A 27,647-nucleotide genomic window follows, 5' to 3' on the forward strand; every position below is an offset into this window, starting at 1 on the left:
GCTATTTCAATCACTAACATTTTAACAGACCAAGTTACATGTTAACATAAGATCCCTTACCTTCACAATTCTTACATTGTACTTGTGAGTTTTTGGAGTGTTTCTGCTTGAATTTCTGTGCAAGATGTCAGAATAGCCTCCCACAGCTGCTGTTTAGCTGTGATCTGCCTCCCACCCTCAGATGATGCTCCATAGGTTCTCATAGGTTGAGGTCAGGAGAAAAAAGGGGGTCAAACCATGAGTTTCACTCCTTTTATGCCAATACCAGCCAATGACAGAGAGGTAGGTATTCTGTACATCATGAGATGGTGCATTGTCATGCATGAAGGTTATTTTGCTACAGACGGTATGGTTCTTCATACTGTACCATGGAAGAACGTGGTCAGTCAGAAACTCTACATACTTTGCTAAGGTCATTTTCACACCTTCAATGACCATAAAGGGCCTACCAGCTCTCTCCCAATGATTCCGATCCAAAACATGACTCAGCCACCTCCTTGCTGATATCACAGCCTTGTTGAGATATGCTGGCCATACTCTACTTCATCCATCTGGACCACACAAGGTTGCACGGCCCTCAGCAGTAAACGGGATTGTTTGAAAATTAATCTTCATGTATTTGTTGTCCCACTGCAACCGTTTCTGCTTGTGAGTATTGGTTAGGGGTGGCTAAACAGTAGGTTAATGCATAACTGCGAGCCTGTGCAGGATCCTACACCTTGAGATTCATGGCACTTCACAGGCACCAACAGCTTCAAATACCTCTTTGCTGCTTTGGTATGTTTTTTAGCAAGTGCTCTCTTGATTCCTTAAATTTGTCTGGCAGAAACCTTTGTCATTATGCCATTATCGGCACAATCTTGGCTGTCATTTGAATCAGCCACAAATTTCTTCACCGTACGAAAGTTTTTGTGAATTATTGAACGTTTTCATGCCTTGTCCATTGCATTGCAATATTTGACGCTTTTTTGTCAGCAGAGAGATCCTTTTTCTTTCCCATATTGCTTGAAATCTGTGGCATGTTTAAGAATGTGCAACATCATTTTTCAGTAGTTTTCTTTTAAGTGGGCTCACCTGGCAAACTAACTATGACAGTTGTCCGAGACTGATATCAGTAATCCAAAGAGCTCCGAGACACAATGCCATCCATGAATTTCATTGAAAAACAAAAAAAAAATTATGTTTATGATACTAAAATCCTATTTGCATAATAGTTTGGAACACAGTGTACAGTAACCCTTTAGATAGAGCCAAGTGAAAAAATTGAGACACCTATTGAAAATCTTTGAAAGACTTGCTAGAGTACACGGTATATGGATATCTTCAAAGTTGCACAGTATAATGACTAGACAAATAGTCAATGACTTATGGACAATTAGTAGCTAAGTGCCACCTGTGTCCCTGCAAAGACGTTCTGCTTGGTGGTGGCCATGTTTTTCAACCAGTCTTGCTCAAATTGTACACACGTGCTTGTCAGTGCCCTAAAGGTATGAATTTTTTGGTGAGTTGGCTAAACACCCTAAAGTTATAGTGGGTTGGGTTTTTTTTCAAGTGCATTGAACTGCGTGAGAAATTTCAAATTAACCCAACTTATGGGGTCAAACTTTGGGAACCAATTACAGCATATGTCAGATAAATAACAGCACAAGCAACACATTAAGGGTGCATGTTTTGACAAATTTTGATTGACTGGTGATCAGCCTAAGGACTTGTCTTCCTTTTGCCCGAAATCAGCTGGGATAGGCTCCAGCTCACTGTGACTCTGGACAGGATAAGCGGTATACAAAATGATATTACATTACACACTTTAATATGTTCAATTATAATAAATAATAACTGTTTATTTATGTGGCGATTTGTGGTGAATTGTGACTTGAATAAACAAATAACATTGAAATGAAATATTACATTTAATTAAAATTGAAATTGCTTGCTTTTTGCACCTGCTTCTATTGCCAAACTTGATTTAAAAGTGACGTTCACTGAATATTGTGAAAAAATGACCGATAATGACCACCAGGTGGGGCAGTAAGCTCAAAGTTAAAGTACCACTGAAAAAGTTACATTTGTTCTGGTAGGAAATACAGAGTATTTTTAAAAGCCATTATATTTTAGTTGTTTAGAATATACGGTATGTAACAAATAAAATAGATGGACACATAATCATGATCGCATTCGAATAGTATAGTTTTAACGTGTACGAGCGCCTTCACCATCGTCAACTTTATCGTGCTCGCGCAGGTGTGGCTCTTGAGCGCGTGCCCGCCACCCCTCCCCCCACCTTCCGAGTTCGGAGTTTCAAACCCTTGCTTGAGCGCTCGCGACAAGCAGTTCAATTGTATCACAGTAGTGAGTGGGGCTGGTGGTTGGCAGCAGCGAGCGACGCTTCTCCATCGAACGCACAACTTTGTCCACACAAACCGCAGGTAAACTTACTTTCACGATAATTTGGAGAGATGGGTATTTGTATTGTCGTGTACAGAACAGGAGGGGATTGCTGTTATGCGAGGGCTTTGTAAGCCTCGGCTAACCGATGCTAACGTCGCTAGCTCCCCACCGAACGACCTCCATTGCTAATGCCGCTTCCGCACTTTCCAGCCAGTTATACTCTTGGGGGAAAGCTGCTCTAGTTTGGATGCCAGACCCGCGGTGACCTAAACAACATTTATTCAAATAAATAAGTGTGAAATTGTATTTAATTTTCGGTTGTAAAATGTAATTTGACTGTTGGCCTAGATTGGCGAAACGACTGTAGCCAAACAAAGAGGCTCTTTTCTCGACTGAACAGGCGGGTCGTTGACTTTTCGCTAAAGTCTAAAGTTACATTCAAACTTAATTTTTTCTGATATCAAACATAAATCCTATTCTTTAAATCCTGACAATACAGGATGGCAATCGGCGGTGAGGCCAACTAATATTTTTAAATGTAACGCCTGTCACATGTTAGGCTTGCTGTCCTAAGGTTGCCTCCAGTTGGTAATAAGTCATAGGCGTGTTTAATGTGGCTTTCTTCGGGTGTTGAATTTTAATTGAGGCCACCCACACGTTCTTCCACTGCAGACACACTAACCATCTGTTGCCTCTGTGATGACGCCATCTTTCTGGTGACCCACCCAGTGGCAGGCTGCTTTAAAAACACTGGTTTATACTGGGAGCTCTCCTAGGATGAGACACACAGTTCTCTCTCTGTGCTACAGACCACTTTTTTGACTTTAAATCTGCGCTATGGCAGACTGGGTAGTGGATGAAATCATCGGGAGTGGATTGATTTTTTTTTTATGTATCAGTGGTTGTCAAACAATGGACACCAATTCAAGTTCAGACTACTAAAGTCTTCCTTTTGGACAGCATAGCCTTTTGACGTAGTGTTGTTTACAGTAATACAGTGAATTTAGGAAGGAACAACATGGGTAGCTCGGTAAGGCAATCAAGTCTTACATTGGACTGGTTATACATAACATAGTACAGTTGACTAATAGTGTAATATTGTTGGAATGTCATAGATAAGTCAATGCAAATGTACAATATTGTGTATTCGACTGAAAATTCCTTTGATTATTTAAGTAATCTGATAAAAACGTTTTTGATTGGTTAAAGAGCAATTATAAATGCACAAGAGAAAATAAGACAAATTAGGATAAGCGGCATAGAAAAAGAATGGATGGATGGTGTATGTTAGAGGTGGACGATTTTGGCAAAAATCTAAATCACGATTAATTAAACCTCGATTTCGGTGAATGTATGATTATTTCACTCAACTATTGAATATTAAATATTTGTATAATTTTGTATCATGTTAAATGACTATGCACCAATGAACGATTTAGGGTTACTTATTGGAACAATGGACCTGAAAACTAGTAGGAACGTTAAAACACTGTAATATGCACTCTAAAATTTGTGTGAAAAAAAACTAGACTGTTCTCCTTGACAGGCCCTGACAGCGTGGCACTAAAGTGTAGTGTTATATTGTTTTACAAAGCCACAGCTGACCATGGTGTAAAAAAGAATGCAGTTTCTTCAGCCGTTTCTCTCTTATTCTCTGCTGCAGTCGAGTGAGTGAGACAGAAAGAACTGCGCCTCGCTGTGCTTGTGTGTGAGGGGAGGGACCAGGTACTCGGGCAGGGAGCGACAGAATCTCTGTGCAGCCAAAATAAATTAATATATCTGTTACATATTGACACCACTGCTGAACTGTGAACAAGGCAAAATTACCGAATCAAATTTTGAACGCATTGTCTTTTGTCACAAAGTTGAGCACCCTGGGGAGAGGGGGCCAAAATAACCTACACGGCAGCTTTGTCGATTAGAAGCTCTAAATGTCGATTTCGGTTATTTTTCAATTAATCACCCAGCCAATTGGTCACTTGTTGAAATATCATGTTTTTTGTTTTTTATAATTGCTCTTTAATCAAGCAGAAATATTACTTGATTAATCAAAGGGATTTTCAGTAGAATACCCAATCACTAAAATATTTGATAGCTGTGGCGCTTAAGGAAACTATACCCCACATGCGTAAATAGATCTGTTTTTCTCATACCTACTTTAATGACTATTCGGTTTGAGTAATATCACTTGTTCAAGCATTTTCTATCATTCCACATGACAATAAGTAATAAAGTATGTATGATTCGTGCTGTTATCGGATCAATATTGGTATCGGCTAATATTCAAGGCTACAATATTGGTATTATTGGAAGTGAAAACGTTGTATTGAGACACCCCTAACCTCAGGCATCCTCTTCAACATGTATGTTAAAACAGGTTGTCAACATGTCAGATAGTGCTCAGATCTTCAGCTTGTGTCCACAATAGTGCTTGCTGGTCACAGTACATGCTATACAAATGAATATTAGGAGCACCCGGGGCAAGAATCTGCCTTGTTGTCATCAATTATTGTGTCAGCATCATGCATTTACTTGTAGATTAGAAATTGTTAAACCCTAGGGATGGCTGATATTGGCATAAAAATAGGACATCGGATCGGATCTATCAGTTTTTCTGCAAATATTGATATTGGCGTGCAAGTAAGACCTCATCACACAGCGCCATGCTCCACAGAGCAACAAAGCTTGCTAACGCCATATGTCCTCAATCTAGAATTATTTTGAAGTTTCGCCTTTCAATTGTAAATGTACAATTTATAATGACTATAAAGGGCTGGTTATGCGAGGGGGGAGTAAGGCGTCCTGGCTGTGCCCACTTTATAATTTCACTGATTGTAATAGTCTAGAGAGTTTCATACTTTGCTGTATACTTTGTTTTTGTCCAGATGTTTGTGATAGAAATGTGCAGCTTTTCTGAATTGTATCATTGCTGTTGATAACAGGACATGTTATAATAGTTGACTATTGGTCATGATTTAAATGACTGTTTTGTTGAGACCAAATGTTAAGATAAATCCGGCGCTCTTTTCCGTATTGCTGTATTTGTCTTCTGCAGAAACGTGTTTATTTGTGAAATGCATCAAGTGGTATCACAGTAAAAGAAACATAATGTGTTCATTTATTACACGGCATTAGTTTGACGAAAGAGCTGCTGCCGTTATCGGTACGTGACCTCAAATCTCACAAAACGCTCGGCGTTATGTCTCCTGCCGTATCCCTGCGCACTGTCGCCTATGTACTCAAGTGTGCTGTATGTGACGAAGACACAGCATCATCTTCTGCTGTGGAACACATATACGTAAACAAGATGACTGCGGCATTCCGTCACGGAAGTAGATGGGAGCGTCTTCGTCACATACACAAGAATGCACAGGCGAAAGTGCGCAGGAATACGGCGGGAGACAAATATGATGCCGAGTGTGAGGTCTGAATTTTTTGTTTTTGTTTTTTGAGAAGGCATATTTGTGATGCAAATGTATTAATCTTTTGAACCCATATTGTTTTGAGAAGCCAAACTCTTTACTTACGGTAATTGTCCCCAGCAACTAAGCGGAGCTGCGTTCTTCATCACAGAAATCTGACCAGAGCTGGACTTAGGAGACGTGGGGGCTAAGTCGCTGTCAATGGACTACAATGCTGATGGGGATGTTATACAAGTTCATCCATCCATTTTCTACGCCGTTTCTCCTCATTAGGGTCGCAGGGGTATGCTCGAGCCTATCCCAGCTGACTTCGGACTGGTTGCCAGCAAAACACTAGTTGTGCACCTGAAGGGTTTCTGGTACATGTAATTGATGGTGGTTGTGCACTACTAAAAAATAAAAGCCGCTAAACCTTAAAAATGAGGGTGCTTTTAAAACTTGAAAACAATTTTAAGTAATATTGTATTAATGGATATTTTTGCTATATAAATACATATAGGTTATTATTTATGCACTTATTGAGCACAATTATTTTGCAAACAATTTAAAATATCATAAAACTGTTTCACTGTGCTTTATTTTGATAAGCATGCACCGGAAATGCCTGTCTGCATTGCTGGCACATGCGCACTATGTGACCAGACACGCGAAACGTCTTGTGTTGACTTTCCCTTTGTTTCGTCATACTTATGGCTATCTTCAAAACACTGGTTGTGTGTCGAAGTTGTTCAACAGAAACACGTAGTGTACAGGGAAGCTTTAGACGGTGACGATTGTAAAAGTGCAATTTAAATGCTGGCAGTCACATAAAACACAAATACCTCACCTTTCTTTTTGTAAAAGTAGCTTTAATAGTGCTTCAAGTTGGATACACCTGTGCTATCATAACCCTGCACTCTGAATTTATGCTGTTTATGCAGGATATATTTCTGTATTTAAGTTATTTTGTTAATTGTGTTATTTTGAACTAAATTTATTATTGAACAATGAATTTACTGTGTATTCATATTCCTTAAAACCGGCATCAAATTAAATGTAGGTTTGTATCAAGTAGTACAAAATGTTGTACTTTACAAATAGTCACATTGTATTATTTGACTAAATAGGTTGAGTAATAAAAGAAGGCTCAATAGTTTAGACTCGCTTTAAGTGCTCTCAGCAACTTTGCCATTAAATTAAAAGTTTTGCAATGTTCTCGGTTCATGTTCTGCTGGTTGTTTCAATTAAATAAGTTAATAAATAAATAAGTCATAAAAAATTGCTATTTCTAATTTTTTTAAAAATGCAGACGCAGCAGCGGCACGATACAGCGTTGCAGGCCCATGCAGCCTGCCACCACAGCTTCAAAGAATGCTCGGGTGAAGTGTGTACCGCTTTCGACAGTGACACTATAACAGGAGTCTCCAACTAGAGGTGGGAATCTCTGGCCACCTCACGATTCGATGAGATTACGATTCAGAGGCCTGTGATGCAATGATAAAACGGTTATCTATGCATCTCGATGCATCATTTTATGTGTAATTTTTTTTACACAATTTAAAATAGATGAATATACTTCCATTATCTTAATAATTGGATGGTTACATCTACCAACATATTGCTCATTGTACAGAACCATTAGGAAAAGTAAATTGCGCCACTAGCCGCATGTATAAAATTAACACAAACTTCAGCATATTCTGAATAACCAACATAAAAAAATCTGCCATTCATCAATAAATAACAAAATAAATGACATATTTTTGTTGTTTAGCAAAGTCAAAAACAGCTTTCATGCAAAACATAGTTTTCTGTACTGTCTAGCAGCTCTCATACATGAATAATGCTTGCAGACTTCAGTATATTATGAATTACCCAAAAAAAAACAGGCTGCTTTATTAACAAATACAAATGAATAGGCCACAACAAATCTGCATGCCTCTGCAACATTATTTAACAGCTCAGCCATATTCACACACATATGGCTCTCATTCACTCCTCTCGTTTGTAGCACATGAGACGCTAGCTTCCAGTCATTAGTAGTGAAGTGCGCTGTTACGGTGACACAACAGCGTCTTTTCCGAGTTGGGTGGAAAATTAGTTATCACCTGCTCGATGGCTCTCTTGCCGGCAGCAACATCAGCTGGCTGTTTTTCCTTCTCGTTTGAGTGGAAACGTGTTTTTCATATTTGTCGTGTCCAAAATATTTTGAGCTTTTATGACCAAGCTTGCATAGCTCATTTTTACCTTCAACTATGTGAAAGCCAAAGTGCTTCCATGCGCTGGCTTTAAATGCTGATGGTGTGGGTCGGAGTTTACGCTCAGCCGTTAGGTAGTGTCTTAGGTGCACCACCATAAACTATCCGGGCGGCACTTCTGCTTTCCGTCTTTTTGTTCCGTCTTTTTGTTTTGTCAGCATCGATTATCGACATTGATGAATCAATTAATAATCGTCAATGTCTGCATAACGATGCGTATAAGAGTAGATTTACCCCACCTCTATCTCGAACAGGCAGCTCCTATGCTAGCAGTAGCTCACCAGCTGATGTGGAGTAGTTTGCCAAAGAATATTTGATGAACGCTACGTAGCTATTTTCAATGGCAAATTACTCAGTTTATGTACACAGCTATTGAGGAATTACGTGTAATTATCTTTACCATATTGGTTTGGATTGTACTTAATGATATCAACTATTTTGATCTGTAAACTTTGAAACTGTGACTGTGAAATACTAATCATTAGTATTTAGTATAGTACTTGCAAAGTTTACGACTTGGGTATTATGTATGCTATATGTTTTATAGTGTGTGATTTGCAAAGTAAGAGGTAGATCATTTTGATTGTGTGCACCCCTCATATACATTTACGATGTACATAAATACTCTTATTTATAAGTAAAATAAATAAATATATATTGTCTATGTTTATAGTAGGAATTAAATCTTCGGGACAAAGCATCCCAAAGGCTGAAAAAGTGTGAGCACCCCCTGTGCTAGATAGATACATGTACAGCCTATTTTAAATATTGACCACAATTAATTTGAAATGAAATAACTGTCAAATGAAAAACATGCACCGTAGTGGAAGAAAAGGCAGAGAGAAAGGCACTTAAAGTTAATTAATGCATTTGTTCAAGCCTTTAAAAACAACCCTAATGTTGACATTATCACAGACAGTAAATTTAAATACAGTAGACTCCTCAACAACGTAAATAATTCGTTCCGAGAACCTTTATGTTATAGGGATTTTATGTTATACGAATTGTAAAATACATGTAAATCCGTTCCAAGATCTTCCCAAACTCACCCCTTTGGCACTTCAAAATAATCAAAGTCCATCAAATATGGTAGGAAAATATAAGAAAACGTTAGCATAAACATAGTACAGTAACATTCCAATATAAAATAAGGTAAAAAAAATAAGATTACTGTAAATGAATAAGACTTAAAAACAAAAACAATCTTACCGTTCACGAGATGTCTTGATCAGGAGCGCAAGTGGAGGCAGGAAGGAGGAGGAGGACTAGCCTGAGTCGAAACGCGACTCTAAGAGTCAGCTGGTCACACAGACTAACGCACACGCACTACATGATAATGCTGTGTGCAAAATTTTAATTTGTAACTTAACTTAATTGTTTAAGTTAGTTTCAGGGGGACTACGAAGAGGAAGGAGTTTGAAGGGACAAGCCTGTCTCTCTCAAACACACGTACGTGCTGTATAACTCCGCCAATGAGATGAGAGCGTAGGCGGTGCCCTGATAATCAGCCAATGAGATGAGAGCGGAGGCAGTGCCCCGAAAATCAGCCAATGAGAGCGTGATGCGTCAGAAGGCGTCACCAAGTGTTAGTCTGAACTTGCACCGATTTGAAGCATTAATAAAGTTGATTGGAGAAAAAAAAAGACTTGCACTGACTTGACGCTTTGTTATATGGAATTTCTTCTGTAATACGAAGCAAAAACTTTACATAAATTCTTTATGTTCCATGGAATTTATGTAAAAGGAGGTTTATGTTATGCAAGGTACTACTGGATAAAAAAAATCCTGACAAAGCAGCGGCAGTTCGCCTCCCACGCATCCCACCACCACAGCTTCAAAAAATCCTAGAGGAAACCCTAAAGTGTTTTATTCAAACATGACACCTGTATTTAATGACAAATGAGCACACTGAGTGGAGATGTGCTTTGTAAATAAACTACAATTAAATGTTGGCAGTGCTCTCAGCAACTTTGCCATTAAATTAACAGTTTTGCTATGTTTTTGGTTCATGTTTGGCTAGTTGTTGAAAAAAGTTAAATAATAAATAAGTCATTTACAAAATTGCTATTTGTCAATAAAAAAAAATCCAGAGGCAGCAGTGGCATGACAGCAGCTTCAAAAAATCCTAGGGGAAACCCTGCTATTGTTCTCCAGTTTGTTGTTATCACTATAACTTGCCTTTCAAGATGAAATGTCTGTTCTTGGTCTTTGATTTTATAAAACAAATTTCCTCCAAAATGTGACTTATATATGTTTTTCTCCTCTTCATCGTGCATTTTTGGCTGCTGTAATTTATACTCCGGAGCGATTTATAGTCTGGAAAATACAGTACTCTGAAACAGTCATCAGATTAAATTCAAGTTTGTGTCAAATAGTACATTTATTTCACACAATCAACAAGGTGCACCTTATTTATTTTTACAGAAGTTGGCAATCTTACCAGTTAATTTGCCAATTTTATTTAATCATTGAGTATTTGTTGTTGCTGACAAACTTGTGCTCCACACTTCAGCCCATTAGTTGAGTAACGTGCAAATGAGCTAGTTTGCCAACCCACATTAACTCATGAAGAGGAGGAAAGGAGACACGCCAAAGGAAAGAGGGAACGAGGGAGGTATTTGAGTTATAATGTATATGATGCCACCAATGAGGCCTTCCAGAAGCTAGGTACAGAAACAGGGTGGATAGAGAAGACAGTTGCCATTTATTGTTTATTTATCAGTAATACAGTGAAAACGATAGGAAATGTGAATATTTACTTTGTAAGTCGATTTCGGTGTGTGTCCCTGTGTGCGTCACTGTGCTCAGAGTAAAAATATGTATATGTATGTGTATATATATATATATATTAAAAAGTTTGTCTGAAGTCCTTTATATCTGTATATCGGATATTGGTATAAAGGCAATCATCTACAGGTATATTAAGCTTCTAAAGACTTCAGGATGATGCTTCCTTTTTGTGGAAAGAACAGACTAGTTGTCTGCAAAATGTTCTGATACCTTATTAATCTTACATGTGAATTTGACACGTCTTTACCTGCCATGTGTAATTTGACCTGGTTTTTGTCTTTGTCATGTCTTTGTCGACTTTAAGATTGAGAATCTTGGGCTGAGATTAAAGTTTGGGAGGGAAATGACTTGAGTTCAGACACAACAAACTCCTTTGTTATGATAATGGTCATTTTCCTGTTGCCGCCTTTCTTGTGTCATGCTTTTTCTTGTGTGTCCTGTGCTGCCTCTTTTCTGTTAACACAAAACCATGCAGATTGACTGGTTACAGACATTGATAGTCACCTTTTATAATGCCTTGTGGCGTGCCTTTCCTCAGTATTCTTATCAGCTCTAAGGCATGCATTAGTGTCTAATGACTTTCCTTTCAGCAATGAGGTGGCATTTGTTAAAGTGAGGGCACATTGTTAGCTAGACTTTTTACCCGGTGGCTGGTCAAACATTGACTGTGCATGTGCCTCCAGGCGGCCGCTGCCCCATTTTTTTGTCTTTTCTTCTTCAAGTCATCCAGGGAATGGGCTAATATTTTTGACAGCACTGTCCTACTTAGATTATTCATTGACCATTTATAGGACGCTTGCAGCATTGCACAGGGCTTTTCGTAATGGTCAGTTTGTTGGAGAGGGGGGAATTTAATCGTAAGATCAGAATAAAATATTAAAACTGTGCAGTATAGTAGTATAGAAAAGGAAGGATGCTAACGTGCACATCCACCAAATTTGGTTTGGTTGATAATGTTGATAATTATAAGGACACACTACAATACACTAGCAAATAGTTGAGTGCACTGTAAGGGGATGTCCTGCAATCAAACAGCTAACTTGCTAAACATGTTTCTGTATTCCGGGTTTCCCTTAGGATTTTCTGAAGCTGTGGTGGTGGGCTGCATGTGACTGCTGCCACTGTGTTGTACCCCTGCTGCATCTGCATTTTTTTTTTTAAATTATGACATAATTTTTATGACTTATTTATTACCTTATTTATTCACCGTTTTTCAACAACCAGCAGAACATGACCCTTGAACATGAATAAGCTTTGCTTTTGCCTACTCCTTTTTGGACATGCGAAACTGTGAATTGTGCTATGTGACGTGCTCCAATGTAAATATGCACGTTCAGGATGAATTAAACCATCACATTACCATTGCAAAACTTAATTTAATGGCAGAGTTGCTAAGAACACTAAAAGTGAGTCTAAAATATTGAGCCTCTTTTTGTTACCTGACCTATTTAATCCAAGAGTACTATGTGACTATTACAAAAGTACAACATTTTGTACTATTTGACACAAAACTACATTTCATTTGATGCCTGTTTTACAGTAAAATTAATACATGAGAAATGTAGGCCTGTAATGATTTGTATTAATAATTATTTGATTTGTATCACGATTCGTGGTTGCCGATACAATTCAAGGACGATGTTGGTTCATTTAGAACGATAAGATACGAAACGATTCAGTAACTGTAAATCGGTTCCGTAACTTTTTAGCCAAAAATTCAACCAGTGTGACTGTGAAATAAATACCTGGATCCTGGACAGTGCAGGTGAAGTTTCCTAGATTCCCGTTGTTTTTTGTAAGGGAATCCGGTATAAATTATCAATAATGCTGACATACTTAAGAATAAATTATCAATGAGTACAAAAAATCAGTTAAAAATGCAATACAAAATTAAGGATGAACAGGATGGTATAACTTGTCATGATTCATTATTTACTTTACATAGTGCAAGCCGAACCTGCACTTTGAGAGGACGTTATGCAAATTCCAGAGCAAAATGTGGTATGGTATCCTCAATTAGGTGTTGAAACTTTCTCGCCTGTATGGGCCAAATGAAATGTTATAACGCATGCTTATATTACACTTAGTCAGTCACCCAGTCACTCAGTCACATCTTTGCTAGTACAAAGTGATGTCAACTATCCCGCATTCTTAATCTCATCACTCCACATTTGTTCTGCCAGCACTGTGTGTGCCTGTGTATGCGTGTGTGTCATGACTGACATGTTTTGTGTATGTGCACATGTGTACGTGAGAGTGTCTGAAAATAGTGACACAGTGGGAGATGACATTGAATGAATTGTGCGTGGAATTGTGCACTTTTCCACAACGTCGACAAATTATGCTCTCAAAACGATGTTATAATGGCCAATTCATGTAGTCTATGGGCCAAATACTATCAAAGGTAATTGTTAAGTTTTACCTGTAAAAGGTTATTCCCTGGGATTTGGTTTGGGCGGTAAAACGAGTTTTGCCACAGCCAGTATGGCGGCGATGTAGACGTATGGCACAGCGTGAGAAGAAGCAAATCAGCTGTGTTTCATAGGTCCACTATAACTCCCATGACGATGACGTCACAGACAGGCAGACTGAATCAAGTAACGTTTAATGTCTTTATCATGAAAAGTACGAGGAAAAAAAACACATATGAAGCCTACCGTGCTTAAATCCAACGCTTTATTTCATAGTGTTGATTGAGTCGATTGATTACCTTTAAATGATGTTAGATCGATATACTGTATATGTCGTCCTGAATGGAAACTTGACAACCCAGAGCAATGTAGTTGAATCGTAGGAATATAAAGCAATGCATTGATGTAGTGAATGAATCGTTATACCCCTAGAGGAAGTAATTGTTCAGTAATATATTTTTTAGTTAAAAATAACACAACAAAATAAAAGAATATACAGATATATACAGATTTCTAGAAGAAAAATATTTTCTTCTAGAAATCTGTCCTGTATAAACAGTTTAAATTCAGAGTCCAGGGTTATGATAGCACAGGTGTATCCAACTTGCAGCATTATTAAATCTACTTTGACAAAAAGGCACCACGTTTGAATAGAACACCTATAAAAATACTAAGGTGACGCTAGGGCTGGCCAATATACCTATTTTTAGTATATCAATATTTACTTTAAGCATGATATCAAAAACAACCATATCGTTCATAACGATAGAGACTGGATTTGCGCTGTATCCCCTCATCTCTCTGTACTGCGTGTGAGCTCCTGGCCCGTTCCCCCTTCGGGCATGCAAGAAGAGGGAGGAGGGGTGAAGCAGAAACCCAGCTGCTCAGTCGAAGCGTCTGCGATGGAAGAATTAGTCAGAAAGTGGCCCTAATACTTCGTCGTAGCTCAGTAATTTTGAGGTACTTCGAATTCTGAGCATTAAAAAAATCTTTTTCACCTCCTTAAAACTTGGCACAAACTCCAATACAAGGAATGTGTGAAGCTGCGCACTGGCTGCACAACTCTTGCCACAACACAAAGTGGTGTCCTACCACATTGCTAAAGATATGATTCCCGTTGCATCAGTGAAAAAAATGGCTTTAAAAACCTGCTGAAAACAATGGACTCGCGATTTCCAGCAAGCTTCGCAATCACAATTATTTACTGTAGCACGACAAGCTCGACCACAAATGTACAAGGAAGTCCCAGTTGCAAAGCCTGGGACCGTTGCATACTTGGCTTTGATTTTGTCTAAACTCACGTTGTGGAAAAAATATTGGGATATGCAGTCATGGAAATAAAATATTAGACCACCCTTGTTTACTGATCCATTTTAAAGCCTGGTACAACTAAAGGTACATTTGTTTGCACAAATATAATAACAAATATAGCTCATAAGAGTTGAATTTAAGAGCTGATATCTAGCAGCTTCCATGGTTTTCTTAATAATAACCAAAATCATTTACAGTAAGTTGTTACATGAATAACTATAGTGTTGCACTGCCAAAAAATGTAACTCTTATGAGCTATTTTTGTTGTCATTGTTATATTTGTCCAAACAAAGGTACCTTTAGTTGTATCGGGCATTAAAATGGACAAGAAACTGAAGAAACAAGGGTGGTCTAATCATTTTTCCATGATGGTATATCGTATATCGATATTCAACCTTATTATATCGCGATATGAGTTTTGGTTGCCCAGCTCGGGTTGAAGTTCTTTGGTAAACTATCCAACATCAGCTGGTGAGCTACTGCTAGCTTACAAGCTACCTGTTGGAGACCCCTGTGATAGTACTGTATAAAGCTGGACACACTACGTGTTGTTGAACAACTCAGACACACATCTAGTGTTTTGAAGACAAGCCATAAGTATTATAATGATAACAAGAGTGCAAGATTTTTAAGTGACACTTGAAAAGGTAACCATCGAGGAAAAGGTTTCTTGAGACGTCATCTGTACTTCTGTGAAGAAGGTGTCGGACGTTTCGCTCCTCATCCGAAGAGCTTCGTCAGCGAACTAATAAGTGCTGGTAGCTTAGGCCTTAAATACAGTAAGAGTGGGCGGAATTGGTGTGCCAACACCCTCCTCCTATTGGTGCTGGTAGCCTAAGCTACTAGTTCGCTGACAAAGCTCTTCGGATGAGGAGCGAAATGTCCGACACCTTCCTCACAGAAGTACAGATGACGTCTCAAGAAGCCTTTTCCTCGATGGACAACTCCTGTACGACTGAGAGCCTACACAGACACTTGAAAAGGTAAGTTAGCACGAACACGATAGCCACTTCTAGCTTGCCTGTGATGTAGCTAGATACTGCCAGAGAGCCAGTGCGAAATGGGTTAAAAGACACCAAAATGTCAAATAGGATTGAAACGTGATTGATCACATACGCTGGCATAGATAGGCTTCGCATGTGACAAGCTGTCGTCAATTGACTACATATTTTACATATTTTTTATTTACACCGTAAAAAGGAACAAAGTGACGTCGACACAACATGCATACTTTTTTCTGGTCACACGTGAGCAAGTGCCAACACGGCAGACAGGTGATTCCGGTGCATGTTTATCAAAATAAAGCACAGTGAAACATTTTTGATATTTTAAATTGCTTTCAAACTAATTGTGGTCAATATGTGCATAAATAATTATCTATGTATCTACATACAGTATATCCATTCATACAATATAATATATATTACTTAACATTGTTTTCAAGAACAATAATTTTTAAGGCGGCTTTTATTTTGTAGTGGCGGGCCGCCACGATCAATTATATGTAGCGGAAACCCTGATATTATAATCGGGTGATCACGATACCACAGTTTCAGTTGTTGATACCAATACCTATGAATTTCCACCATTCTTGATACTGGTTTTATACCTTGATAAATATGCACTCAACAAAGAATAGCAGTGGCCTGTAGCCTCCCAGTACAGTGATGCATTTTTCTTGTCATTAATCCATTCCAGAAGGTCCAACTAAAACGGACTCTAACCAGATTTTCCCATAGAAAATAATGTAAATTCAATTAATCGGTTCCAGAGACAAACATAATGACGAATGGACAACTGAACAGTTAACATCGGTTTTACCTAGTTTTGCAAACTGAGGGGGGTGGAGGTTATGCTTGGAGGGCAATCTTTTCTTTTCTTTTTTTTTAAATAACTGTTTCTGCACTCATGCCACCAAAAATCTATGCAGCGAGGTCTGTTAAAGGCTTTTTAAAAAGCACAGTTTTACATTCAAAACAATTTCGCAAACATGACATGAAATGGAGAAGTGAACATTTAACATATTACCTGTGGACCAGTGGACACCCTTGGACAAAAAAAGGACAACAATTTAACAACAACTTGTTCACCAAAAACACAATGCTGCTGTTAAATTTGACTAATGTAAAATACATAAAAGCGCCTCATTGACATGAATGGATTAACTTTTGCACCACCTCTTGGAGCAAGCCGGGGGGGATTCTCAAGTAGGTCCTTTGCAAATAATGGAATTAATGAAGCTAAGGATAATGCCTGCTGTTGCGTGGTGTCACAGCCGGGACACAGCATCACTGAATAACAGCGCTACTGCTTAACGGATGTGGGAAGTGGTGGCGACAATGCATACCGATTCGGGAACAATGGCCGTTGTGTGTACTATTGTCGTGCGCTAGACATGACAAGGTGCGGGAGCGTGATCATTTCGTGCTGAAACAGCGCGGCTGTGTGTTGTTTACATACCTCTGAAATGACGACTGCTTTCTCTCTAAGCCGCAAAATTCAGAGGTCTCGCACCCTTGTCTCCATCCATCCTTTTTCTATGCCGCTTATCCTCACTAGGGTCACGGGTATGCTGGAGCCTATCCCAGCTGGCTTCGCACGAGAGGAGGGGTACACCCTTGCCTGGTCACCAGCCAATCGCAGGGCACATATAGATAATCATTCACACTCACATTCATACCTGTGGACAAGCACGCACGGGAAGAACATGAAAACTCCACACAAAGATGCCCAACGGAGATTCAAATCCTGATCTTCCAGATCTCCTGACATGCTAACCACTAGGCCACCATGCAGCTCCACCCTTGTCTCTTTGCGATCAATTGCCTTTCTTTTTTGTGCGGTCCATAAGTTTTTTTTTACGCCGTGTATTGCTCTACAACTCTGATATAAGCAAACGGTGTTGCTCTAAAATGCCGCCTGTGGCCCATAATGCATTTGCAAGTACCACAAGATTTTGGCTTAGTTGCATGGTCCAAGATTGCGGCGTAAACAATTTTTTGTGCACTAAACAAGCAGTTAAGCGCAATCCAAGGCAAAGTTTTAGATTATAAAAATTCAAATCACGTTGGGGGGGGAGGGGGACCTGCCGTCCTTTTAAGCAAGCCAAAGTTGCCTCTCACCTTCTCTCCATGGAGCGGGCTGCACTGATGCTAAACTTTGAGACATGGCCACAGCATTTGGTGTCACAGCCGCAAATGGTCCACCGGCAGCGAGTTTGAGGAAATGTTTTTTTTTTTTCCAAATAACACAATCTCATAATGTCACGTCCTGCATAATGACTGTATCATTACTTTGTTAATTGACCGTCTTTGTTAACGTAAGCGACCAAATGAGTATTGCAAGCCTTTACAAACACAGTAAGCTGCTTTTCAAGCCAAAAAACACAACATATATTCAGGTCATGTATAACTTGACACAAGTAATAGTAAACTGAAACGTACTCATCATGAATTCTTTAAACAAGTTGGGGTATCTGTCTTGTCTTGGCACTTGGTTTTTCACAGCGGCTGTGAGATGGGCGCGTATGGAGTCACATATCAACAGGGACAGTGACGCGTGGGAAAAAAAAACTTCCGGTGTCTTTACGTACACGTCACTTAGCCATTTCCTCCTCGTCCATCCAGCCCTTCTGATTGGTCTTAACGATGACTCCAGCTGGAAACTTTTCTTTAGGCAGCGTCTTCCTCTTAAAAATCACCACAGGTGGCAGTTTCTGGCCATTACCATGGCAACCAAGCACAACAGTAAAAGCCGACTTCTCGTGCCTCGTTGTGTGTACCGCTACCGTGCTGGTCCCCTTCTTCTCTACAGTGTGGGTCACCGTGATGTCGAAAGTGAGCAGCACGTCGTCCATGTTACCTTTTGTAGTTGGGCTGGATGTGTTTGTCGGCATTTTTTTTTTTACTGCAGTAGGAGTTGCTGCGCCACGGCAGTCCTTGCCCGGATGGATAGATGGTGCCGTTTCGTTGATCTTGAATTCTCCTGCGGCTGCTCGATTCCTATGTTCCTCCGCGTAACTGATAGCTTGCAGTTTAAACTGTGCTTTATAAGCCTGTCTCTTTGTAGGTGGCATTTTCGTGGGTCCTTAGCCAAACCGATGTTTTTTCATGTACTACCTACTGGGGGCGTGCCTTTAGCGTCCTCTTTCACGCCCACCCTTCCCCCTTTAACGTCCGCATGCTGTCCTCAGTCACGTCCGCCTTTGCTTTGCTGTCCTCGGTCACGTCCGCCTTTCGTCTATATAAACAGCGTGTTGGCAAGAAATGCTTATAGTGAGTCAGGCGGAGCGCTCATCAAAGTCACACAACATTAACAGATTTTGGAACTCGGTGCACACATAAAGCGCAGCGCATTATAAGACGCCCCTCCATTTTGGAGAGAATTTAAGACTTAAGTGCGCCTTATGGTCGTGAAAATACAGTAGTCTAAATCTTAGGTTCCCAAAGTGGGGTATGCGTACACCCAGGGGTATGCCAATTGTAATAGCGGTATGTCAATAAAAATGAAAAACAAGTGCACCTGAATGCCTCATGGCACAAGGAGAACGGTATGGAATCACAGGAGTGCCAAAATTAAAAGGGAATACGTGCGGAAATACAAAGAGAATCAATAATACAAAAATATACAAATGTGGAAATACAAAGAGAATCAATAATAAAAGAAAATATACAAATGTAGTCATATTTGTTACTATGTTTTTGTTTTTTCTGTATTGTCTTTGTTCTTTCCAATTTGCCGTTGTTTTTCCTGTTTTGTATTTGTCTTTTCCACTTGCGTTTTGTCATTGCATTTGATAATACCATGCAAATGCAGAAGAAAGTAAACGGCGGAAATAAGATAAAATAAGGCATTTACCTCTTAAAGATTGCGCCACACAGCTTCATCCATATCTACATTCATCTACGCAGATATAGCCTTTAAAGACTTTTTTAAAATCAAAACTTTCCATGACATTTTCCACCAACCAAGCAATTTGCTCATAATTCTCGTTGAACACCTCTTCTCAATTCGTCCACGTCCACCATATTTAAATTTCCCCGTTTAGTTTTGATAAACATGTACAGTCAAACCTGTCTTAGTGGCCACCTGTATAGAACGGCCACCTGCCTATAGCGGCCACTGGAAGAAAAAAAAACCCCTTTAAAAAGCACTTTAATCCCTTTATTAACAGCGGTTTATTAACCTAGTAGTTCTTTACAACTTCTATCCGCAGTCCCACAGTGCCCTCTACTGGTCAACATGTAACAGTATAATTATATGTATCTGCAAAGACAACAAGCTTCTAATCACAGACATGTTAATATGTGCGTGCACAAATTCAAAATGGCCGCCAACCTGTCTATAACGGCCACCTGCCTATAGCGGCCACCAATGCGAAACGGCAAAAGTGGCAGGTTTGACTGTATTTGCGTCTACTTTCTGTCCGTGACATTATTTCCGGGCTCCTGAGCTTCCTTAACTACATAGCCACTGCAAGCAGAAATCGTGTAATCACGTATGGAGTAGTCATCATCCTGGCAGAATGACCCGCCCACAGCCTTTGCTGGGTCATTCTTCTGCATTTACATGGTATTATCAAATGCAATGACAAAATGCAAATGACAAATACAAAACAGGAAAAACAACAGCAAATTGGAAAAAACAAAGACAATACAGAAAAAACAAAGACAAAATAGTAAAAAAAATATGAGTACATTTGTATATTTTTTTTATTATTGATTCTCTTTGTATTTCCACATTTGTATATTTTTGTATTATCGATTCTCATTGTATTTCCACACGTATTGCCTTTTAATTTTGGCACTCCTGTGATTCCATAGAACGCAGCAGAAAAGATACACAGCACAATGTTGGTAATTGCTCAGTGTGCATCATATGAACAAATAAGTACCTTTGATTATTTTGTGCATTAAGAGTGTTTATCTTGAAGATTTCATTTATTGGTGTTCCAATCCCGCATGGGGACTGGAACTGGACACTGTGAGGCTTTATCGCTGGTTGTATGTATTTTTGTACTTTAGTTACTGCTTTATCATGATTATTAAACTTTCCCCTTCAATTTGGTATTGAAGGGATTGTTTGGATTTTTTGACATGAAGTTGTATGACATCCCCATCAGCACTGATCAGTGTACTACACCAACAGTGACTTACCCCACAATTTGTCCCGCGAGTCCAGTTGTGGTCGGAGGTCTGTGACGAGGAACTCCACACTCTTTTAAAGAGTGTGGAGTGTCAAAACAATATGCGTTCAAAAGAGTAATATATTTGCATCACAGAAATGCCTCCTCAAAAAAATCAGACCTCACACAACGCTTGGCGTTATATTTTTCTCCTGCCGTGTCCCTGCGCACTGTTGCCTCTCCATTCGTACGTATGTGATGAAGACGCTCGCATCATCTTCTGCTGTGGAACACACGTGAACAAGATGGTCGCGGTGCTCCGTCACGGAAGAAGAGTGGCATTACTGCAACTGTCTTCATCACACACACACATGTATGCACAGGCAACAGTGGACAGGGATACGGCGGGAGACAAGTAAGGGAGTACATGGCTTCAGGTCTGATGTCTGAAGGGGTATGCAACTCTAAAGTTTTGGAAGCACTCTTCTAAATCACACCACAAATGTATCTATAACCATGTAAAATGATTATTCCTACCCTAAAAGTGTTTTGCACACCCATTTTGTCCAATTTTAACCTATTATTGGATGGATCTGGTATTAGATTAGGGACCTGACTCACAGAGGTTTGTTAGAAAAGTCAAAAAATATATTGTCATGCTGTGTAACAAAAAAGTAAATACAGCAATACTTGAGTTGCATTATTTTTAATGCTTTGAAGAGCTATTTTCATAACCTTATTCAATTTCACAAGTTCATGTTTAACTTAAGCTTGTTTAAGAAAGAGCATCAGGATCAAATCGCCAAGTCTATTTAAAAAAATAATAAAAAATTGGATCGGAAGCCAAAAATGTGGATCAGGACATTCCTAGTTATAACTTTTTTCTGCCTGTAGTTACATCAAATGTGATAACTTCATTTGTCAGTGAATCAGATCCGTGTGACAACCCGTTCCTTTGAATAATTGTCAAGATTGAGTCAAATTCAAGAGAACCATACATTTTCCCAATAACTTCCTCTTACTTTGTTGCACAACTCACTTCCTCAAAGCTACATCCACTGTAGTTGGTACGTAATAACCATGAGAATTTTCCTCCCATGTTTTCTATCCATATGCTCTAGTTTTGTGGCCATTATATCACAGGAATGCCTTGAGGAAACGGTGTCCCATTTCATGACCAGGTGTGTTGGCGGCATTTGTTTTAATATATTGCCATGTACTTTCCCCAGCCTGTCGGGATGGCAGCCATCCGTAAGAAACTGGTCATAGTCGGGGATGGAGCTTGTGGGAAGACCTGTCTCCTGATTGTCTTTAGCAAAGACCAATTCCCTGAGGTTTACGTCCCCACAGTGTTTGAGAACTATGTGGCTGACATAGAGGTGGACAGCAAACAGGTAAGAGACTTACTTCATACTTACTACATTATGTCACTATTGCACACTGTTTGTCATGTTGACAGAAGGTACAGTGGAACTTAATGACGTTAAACAATTTATGCTGTACGATATAATATAAATACTGTTATATTTATTTTATGTTCCCAAGTGACCATAAAGCAACTTTTATTCACTGTTCAGCAGGGCTTTTTATATGTACTCGGTGTACATATACAGTAGTTCTACGCTATTCGCAGTGCGTTAGATTCCAAGATCAGCCAGGAATAGCAAAAAAACTTAATGCTGCTATATTGAGGTGCCACTGTATTGTATGCTGGCTACTACTAACACTCCTGCTAGTTTGACGTTAAATGTTCTCCGCCGATTTTGGATTAACATTTACAGTTAAAAGGATGTTGTAATTAGGGATACTCTATCATCCAGCAATCAATATCGGACGATTTCCATAAAAAAATCACATGATCTGCATATGCCGGCAACGCCGATCACCTATGGCTAGCACTATTGTAGCCCACAGCGACCCTTTCGTGCAGTTAAGTGTCTTTCCCTAACTTAAGTCTTTGACAGTGTCGTCCTCCTTAGCCATTAAAAGCTTTTATACGGCATTTGAAGAACACTTGACAGAATTTGGTGAGTTTTAGAGGCCCATGGTCACAGCAGCTAACACTCGCATGTGTGTATCTGACAGTCAGACGGCTAAGCTAATAACCCGAAAAATAATTGATTTAATCGGATGAGATGAGCAGCCTTTCTCAGCCGTGTAAGACACGAGGTTTGCCAAAGTCTCCTTAAAGAAGACATTTCATCATCTGAAAATTTCAGAGTGCTATATGTGGTCTTCAAAAAGTAAGTAAAATATGTTTTTGTCTAAATGAAGGTGATTTTATGGTTTCTTTTTTGCATATCATATAGCTAGTAGCATATGTGCAGCCGGGAATTCTGGGACCCATGGGGAAAAAAAATAATGTCATGAGATTCAAACCCAGATCTTCCCGATCTCCCGACTGTGTTGCCAACATGCACTCGGCCACTGTGCGGCCCAAGTTCAATTCATTCAACCTTTTGATTGATTGATTGATTACACCAATTGTAATCGGGGGTACATGACTAAAAATGGAAAAATAATTAGCGCCTAACACTCACAATTACGAATGCGCCTGAACACCTTCCGTCACAAGGAGAACGAACAGAAAGGAGACGGAGCATTAAGTTAATTGCTGTGTGTGCATTATATGAACAAATAAGTAAGTTTGATTATTATTTTGTGCATTGAGTGTTTAATCTTGAAGAGTTCATTTGTAATGGTGTTCCAATCCCCGCACGCCGCAAAAACCTGTCACGGTGAGTGAGGAATCCACTGAAAATGAGGCTTTATAGTTGGTTGGTTGTATTTTTGTGCTTTGGATACTGCTTTATCTTGATTGTTAAATGTTTCCCTTCAATTTGATATTAAATTAATTTAATTTAAGTTAAACCATACCCATCGTGAGTGGACAAAAAATGTGAAGCTCATTCAACCCATTCATACGGAAGGATGTCAACATCAGACTGGATGATTACTTACCTATTAGTATGTGAAACTATCAAAGTGCTACCATGCAAAATATACATTTTAACCCCGGGGTACATGGCTTCACAAATGTGTGAACGGGTACGCGACTGCAAAAAGTTTGGGAACCACCGACTTGCCATAAATGCTGTAATTAAGCTGTTTTTTATTTCCTCAACTGGTTGTAAACTGGACTGGGTGTTAATTAGAAACACTGAAGTTATGAAAGATTTCGGCGGTTGTTTGCTTTTTTTGACCACTCATCCTGTGGCTATCGGTGATACCGAGGTTAATTGAATTGCGGCATTAATATAGCATTTACAGTATATGTATGTTGCAGCGTAATTTAAAAAATATTAGTTCTAAACTGACAGCAGACCACAATCTTTCCACTGCCTTTACTGTATAACTGTATTATACATTGATGTATGTTTCAGGTGGAGTTGGCTCTGTGGGACACAGCTGGTCAGGAGGACTATGACAGGCTCCGACCTCTCTCCTATCCAGACACTGATGTTATTCTCATGTGCTTTTCCATAGACAGCCCTGACAGCTTGGGTGAGAGCGAACACCACACACACAGTCATACGTAACAATTAATCACGTATACTCTCCTTCTTTCCCGCCATTTTGATAAGTAAAATAATGTGTAGTTTCTGGGCTTTTCAATTAATTTTTCTGTGCGGTCATTCATGGAGCCACGGTAGTTGTGCGCTTGCAGGCAGTCACTCAGCAAAATTATACATAATGCACTTTCTTTTATTAGGATTATGAACGGCTCTTTTCCTCGCACCATGGGAATGGGTTCGCATAAAATCAGGTGATAAAAGTGCAGGATGATTTAAATGCCTTGCATTAATTTGATTAAATGACAGCGAAATGTATTAATAAAACAAAGGCTGAAGTACTGTGCTATGTTCCTGCTCTTTTCTTGACCAATAAATGTCAGACTTTTGTTTGCGAAAAAGAATGGGAGCATTTTGTAATGTTTAGCACAATGATGATCTATATGTCCAATCTTTAAGTGAGCTAGCTTTACACAGGTGTTATTTTGTGAGCAACTGTGGTTTTTCAAAGGTGCCACAGAAACGTCCCGTGTCTAATAACACACACTCACACCTATATATATATCTATATATACACACACACACACACACACACACACACTCCTGATGAAAATCTTAAGACCAGTTGAAAAATTGCTAGAATTTGCATTTTGCACATTTGGATCTTAATGAGGTTTTAAGTAGACCTACAATATCCAAAAGCAAGAAGGGGGAGTGAGACAAAAAGCACTTTTGAAAAAGTAATTTATTGAAAACAATTAAACTGAAATAGGCTGTTTATCAGCTGATCAAAAGTTTATGACCATCGCTAAGTGATTAACAAGAACGGTGGAGCTACTCATTACTGAGTCCTACTGAGAACATTTTTTGTTCTGGTTTGGAGAGTTTTTTTGTTACTTTTTGAGCGATGTTCTTAAACTTTTGATCAGCTGATAATGCTTTAAGCAAGTTTATCTTATATCAGGGAACCCCATATGTAAGTGTTTATGAAAATGGTCTTATCGAACACAGATCCAACTGACAGATGATCTCTCGCTTTCTCTCTTTCTTTTTTTTAACCCAGAAAACATTCCAGAGAAGTGGACACCTGAGGTGAAACACTTCTGTCCCAATGTTCCCATTATTCTGGTCGGGAACAAGAAAGACCTGCGCAATGATGAGCACACACGCCGCGAACTGGCTAAGATGAAACAGGTACAGTGATAAATAAAAACAGACAAAAATAAAGACAACCCATGGTTTAACTCCTCTACTTTTGATACTGTATCTGTGCACAGCCAATTGCTGGGTTTCACGTGATGCCACATCCTGTTACTGGCAAAGTTAAGTTAAAACTTGTTGGAACTCGAGAATGTGAAACGCAAAAAGAATTGCCTCATAACAGCAAACTATAGATTACATTTCCTCATGCCGCTTCATCTAAATGCTCCAACTGTATATCGTAATTTCCGAACTATCGAGAGCACCGTTATGTATTTAGCCGCACCGACTAAATTTAAAGAGGATAAAAAGATTTGTGCATATAGAGGCCACACCTATCTGTAAGCCGCAGGTGTCCATGTCATAACATGGGATATTTAGTGTACAGAATGATGTTCCACTGAAAGATTTCTTTTTTTTTTTTTTTTTTACTTTTCATTGCATAAATGCTTTTTTCCAAATGGTGCGTTGTAACATGGTTAGGTAAACAGTGTCGAACAGTGAGTCTAAGACGACTAATCAAACAGTAGCCTACCAGAAAAGTAATTTATCGCCGTCCTCCTGGGAACTAAAACCACTCAAGTCGTCTTGACAAGCATCACAATTGAACAGCCTCATAATTCCTGCATCACACTCTGTCAGTCTCGCTCTGTCTCTCTCTCTGTGTCTTTGTCTCTCTCTCTCTCTCTGTGTGTCTCTGTCTCTGTCTTAAAGCAAATTAGCCATTTAGCTATCCTCTTCATTCGGTCCAGGCTTTCGAAACCTGTGATACCGGTGATAGCGGAAATGTCCAAGTAGTTCAAACAGAAGCTTCTAGTAATTCAACACTTGTTCAAACTTACTTAACACATTAGGCATCAGAATTTCAGTATTGACATTACTGTTTGAAAATGTTGTAGCTTGAAAATGGTAAAGATAAAGACACATTGTAAATTTGAAAAATATCATTAGTTGGCAGTAGTACCGTATTTTCATGACCATAAAGCGCACCGTATTAAAAGGCGCAGTCTCAGTTACAGGTGCTATTTTTGTATTTAACACATACTCAAGGCGCACCGTACTATTGGGTGCAGGTATGAACGCTACAACATATAGTGACGCTCAGAAGTCAGTGAGGAAGCGACAATGCTTTATTTCTTTAGATAACTTCAGAGCAGAACTCTCATTCAGAGTATCAAAGCCACTTGAAATCAGGATGGTCATCACTCAACACAACAGTTTGTCATGGTGCACAACTAAAAACATCACACAGCAACGCAAACACAGACAAGACACTACCGCTACTTTTGCAGAACAATAACTAACAACTATGTAGCTCAAACATGTAACTTTAAGAGCATTTGCACCAAAACAGTACCACAAAGCACGCTGGGGAATAGGAAGTGCTCCCAGCGACACTACAATATGCTAGCATGCATGCTATTGTGTGGTTTTAAAAAGCCAGCGAGAGTAAAACTGAGTTCGGTTGTACTTTAAGTATTTAACAATGTACTCACGTTATTTTTGATCAATTCTCATCCACAAATCCATCAAAGTCCTCATCTTTTGTATCCCAAATGAAGAGCGGGGCAAGTTCTCCATCAGACACGCCAGGTTTCCTGTCGTCATTGTCAGTCAGTCTCGTTGCCGTGCGGCGCCTCAGAAATGATGCTGGCTTTTGTGAAGGCTCGAACAGTGCATCAGACATGTTAGCCCAAGCATCCACAATCCATTAGTGAAGCTGTGTTCGCTGCCTGTCATCTATCGCTCCCACACTGCTGGCAACTTAACTTTGAACGCCGTGTTTACATCCATTCACAAATAGTGGCGAAACTCGCACGGCGCTACCTCCCAGTGTTAGTGAAACTGTGTTTGCTAGCTGTCATCTATCGCTCCCACGCCGCTCGCGACTTCAATTTAAACGCCGTGTTTACACCGATGTCCAGCGGTTGGAGTCCCCTCATCAAGCCTCCCGGAATGATGTTAAGCTCCAAGTTCATTTGCTTCATTTGTGGTGACGCGCGTGAAAAAAACATCTAATCTCTTTCCATACACGTCATTCATTCATCAGTCATTTTCTCATCGTCCTTCCAGCCCCTTTGGTCCAGCTGGAAACTTTTATATTAACTAACGTCAGGCTGACACTGCCGGTGAGTTGTACAATCATGGCAAAAAATATTGGGACTTTTTATGCATTCAATAACTTTGCTTTATTTTCATGTGTTAACTTTGTGTTTTAATTTGAAAGTTTGCTTTCTGAGTTATATACTTAG

General features: G+C 39.4%; 1 protein-coding gene across 1 annotated transcript in view; it reads left to right on the top strand.

The window, feature by feature from the left end:
• Positions 1–2,257: 2,257 nt before the first annotated feature.
• The window catches only part of rhoab (ras homolog gene family, member Ab), a 28,162-nt gene continuing 2,772 nt past the window's right edge, over positions 2,258–27,647 (top strand). The window contains exons 1-4 of the mRNA XM_054772904.1: positions 2,258–2,426; positions 21,913–22,077; positions 24,067–24,187; positions 25,259–25,389. Of these exons, the coding sequence (XP_054628879.1) occupies positions 21,922–22,077; positions 24,067–24,187; positions 25,259–25,389 (408 nt within the window). The 5' untranslated portion in view covers positions 2,258–2,426; positions 21,913–21,921. The remainder of the gene's footprint in view (positions 2,427–21,912; positions 22,078–24,066; positions 24,188–25,258; positions 25,390–27,647) is intronic.

Source organism: Dunckerocampus dactyliophorus, chromosome 1 (assembly GCF_027744805.1).
Source record: "Dunckerocampus dactyliophorus isolate RoL2022-P2 chromosome 1, RoL_Ddac_1.1, whole genome shotgun sequence".
Lineage (NCBI taxonomy): Eukaryota > Metazoa > Chordata > Actinopteri > Syngnathiformes > Syngnathidae > Dunckerocampus > Dunckerocampus dactyliophorus.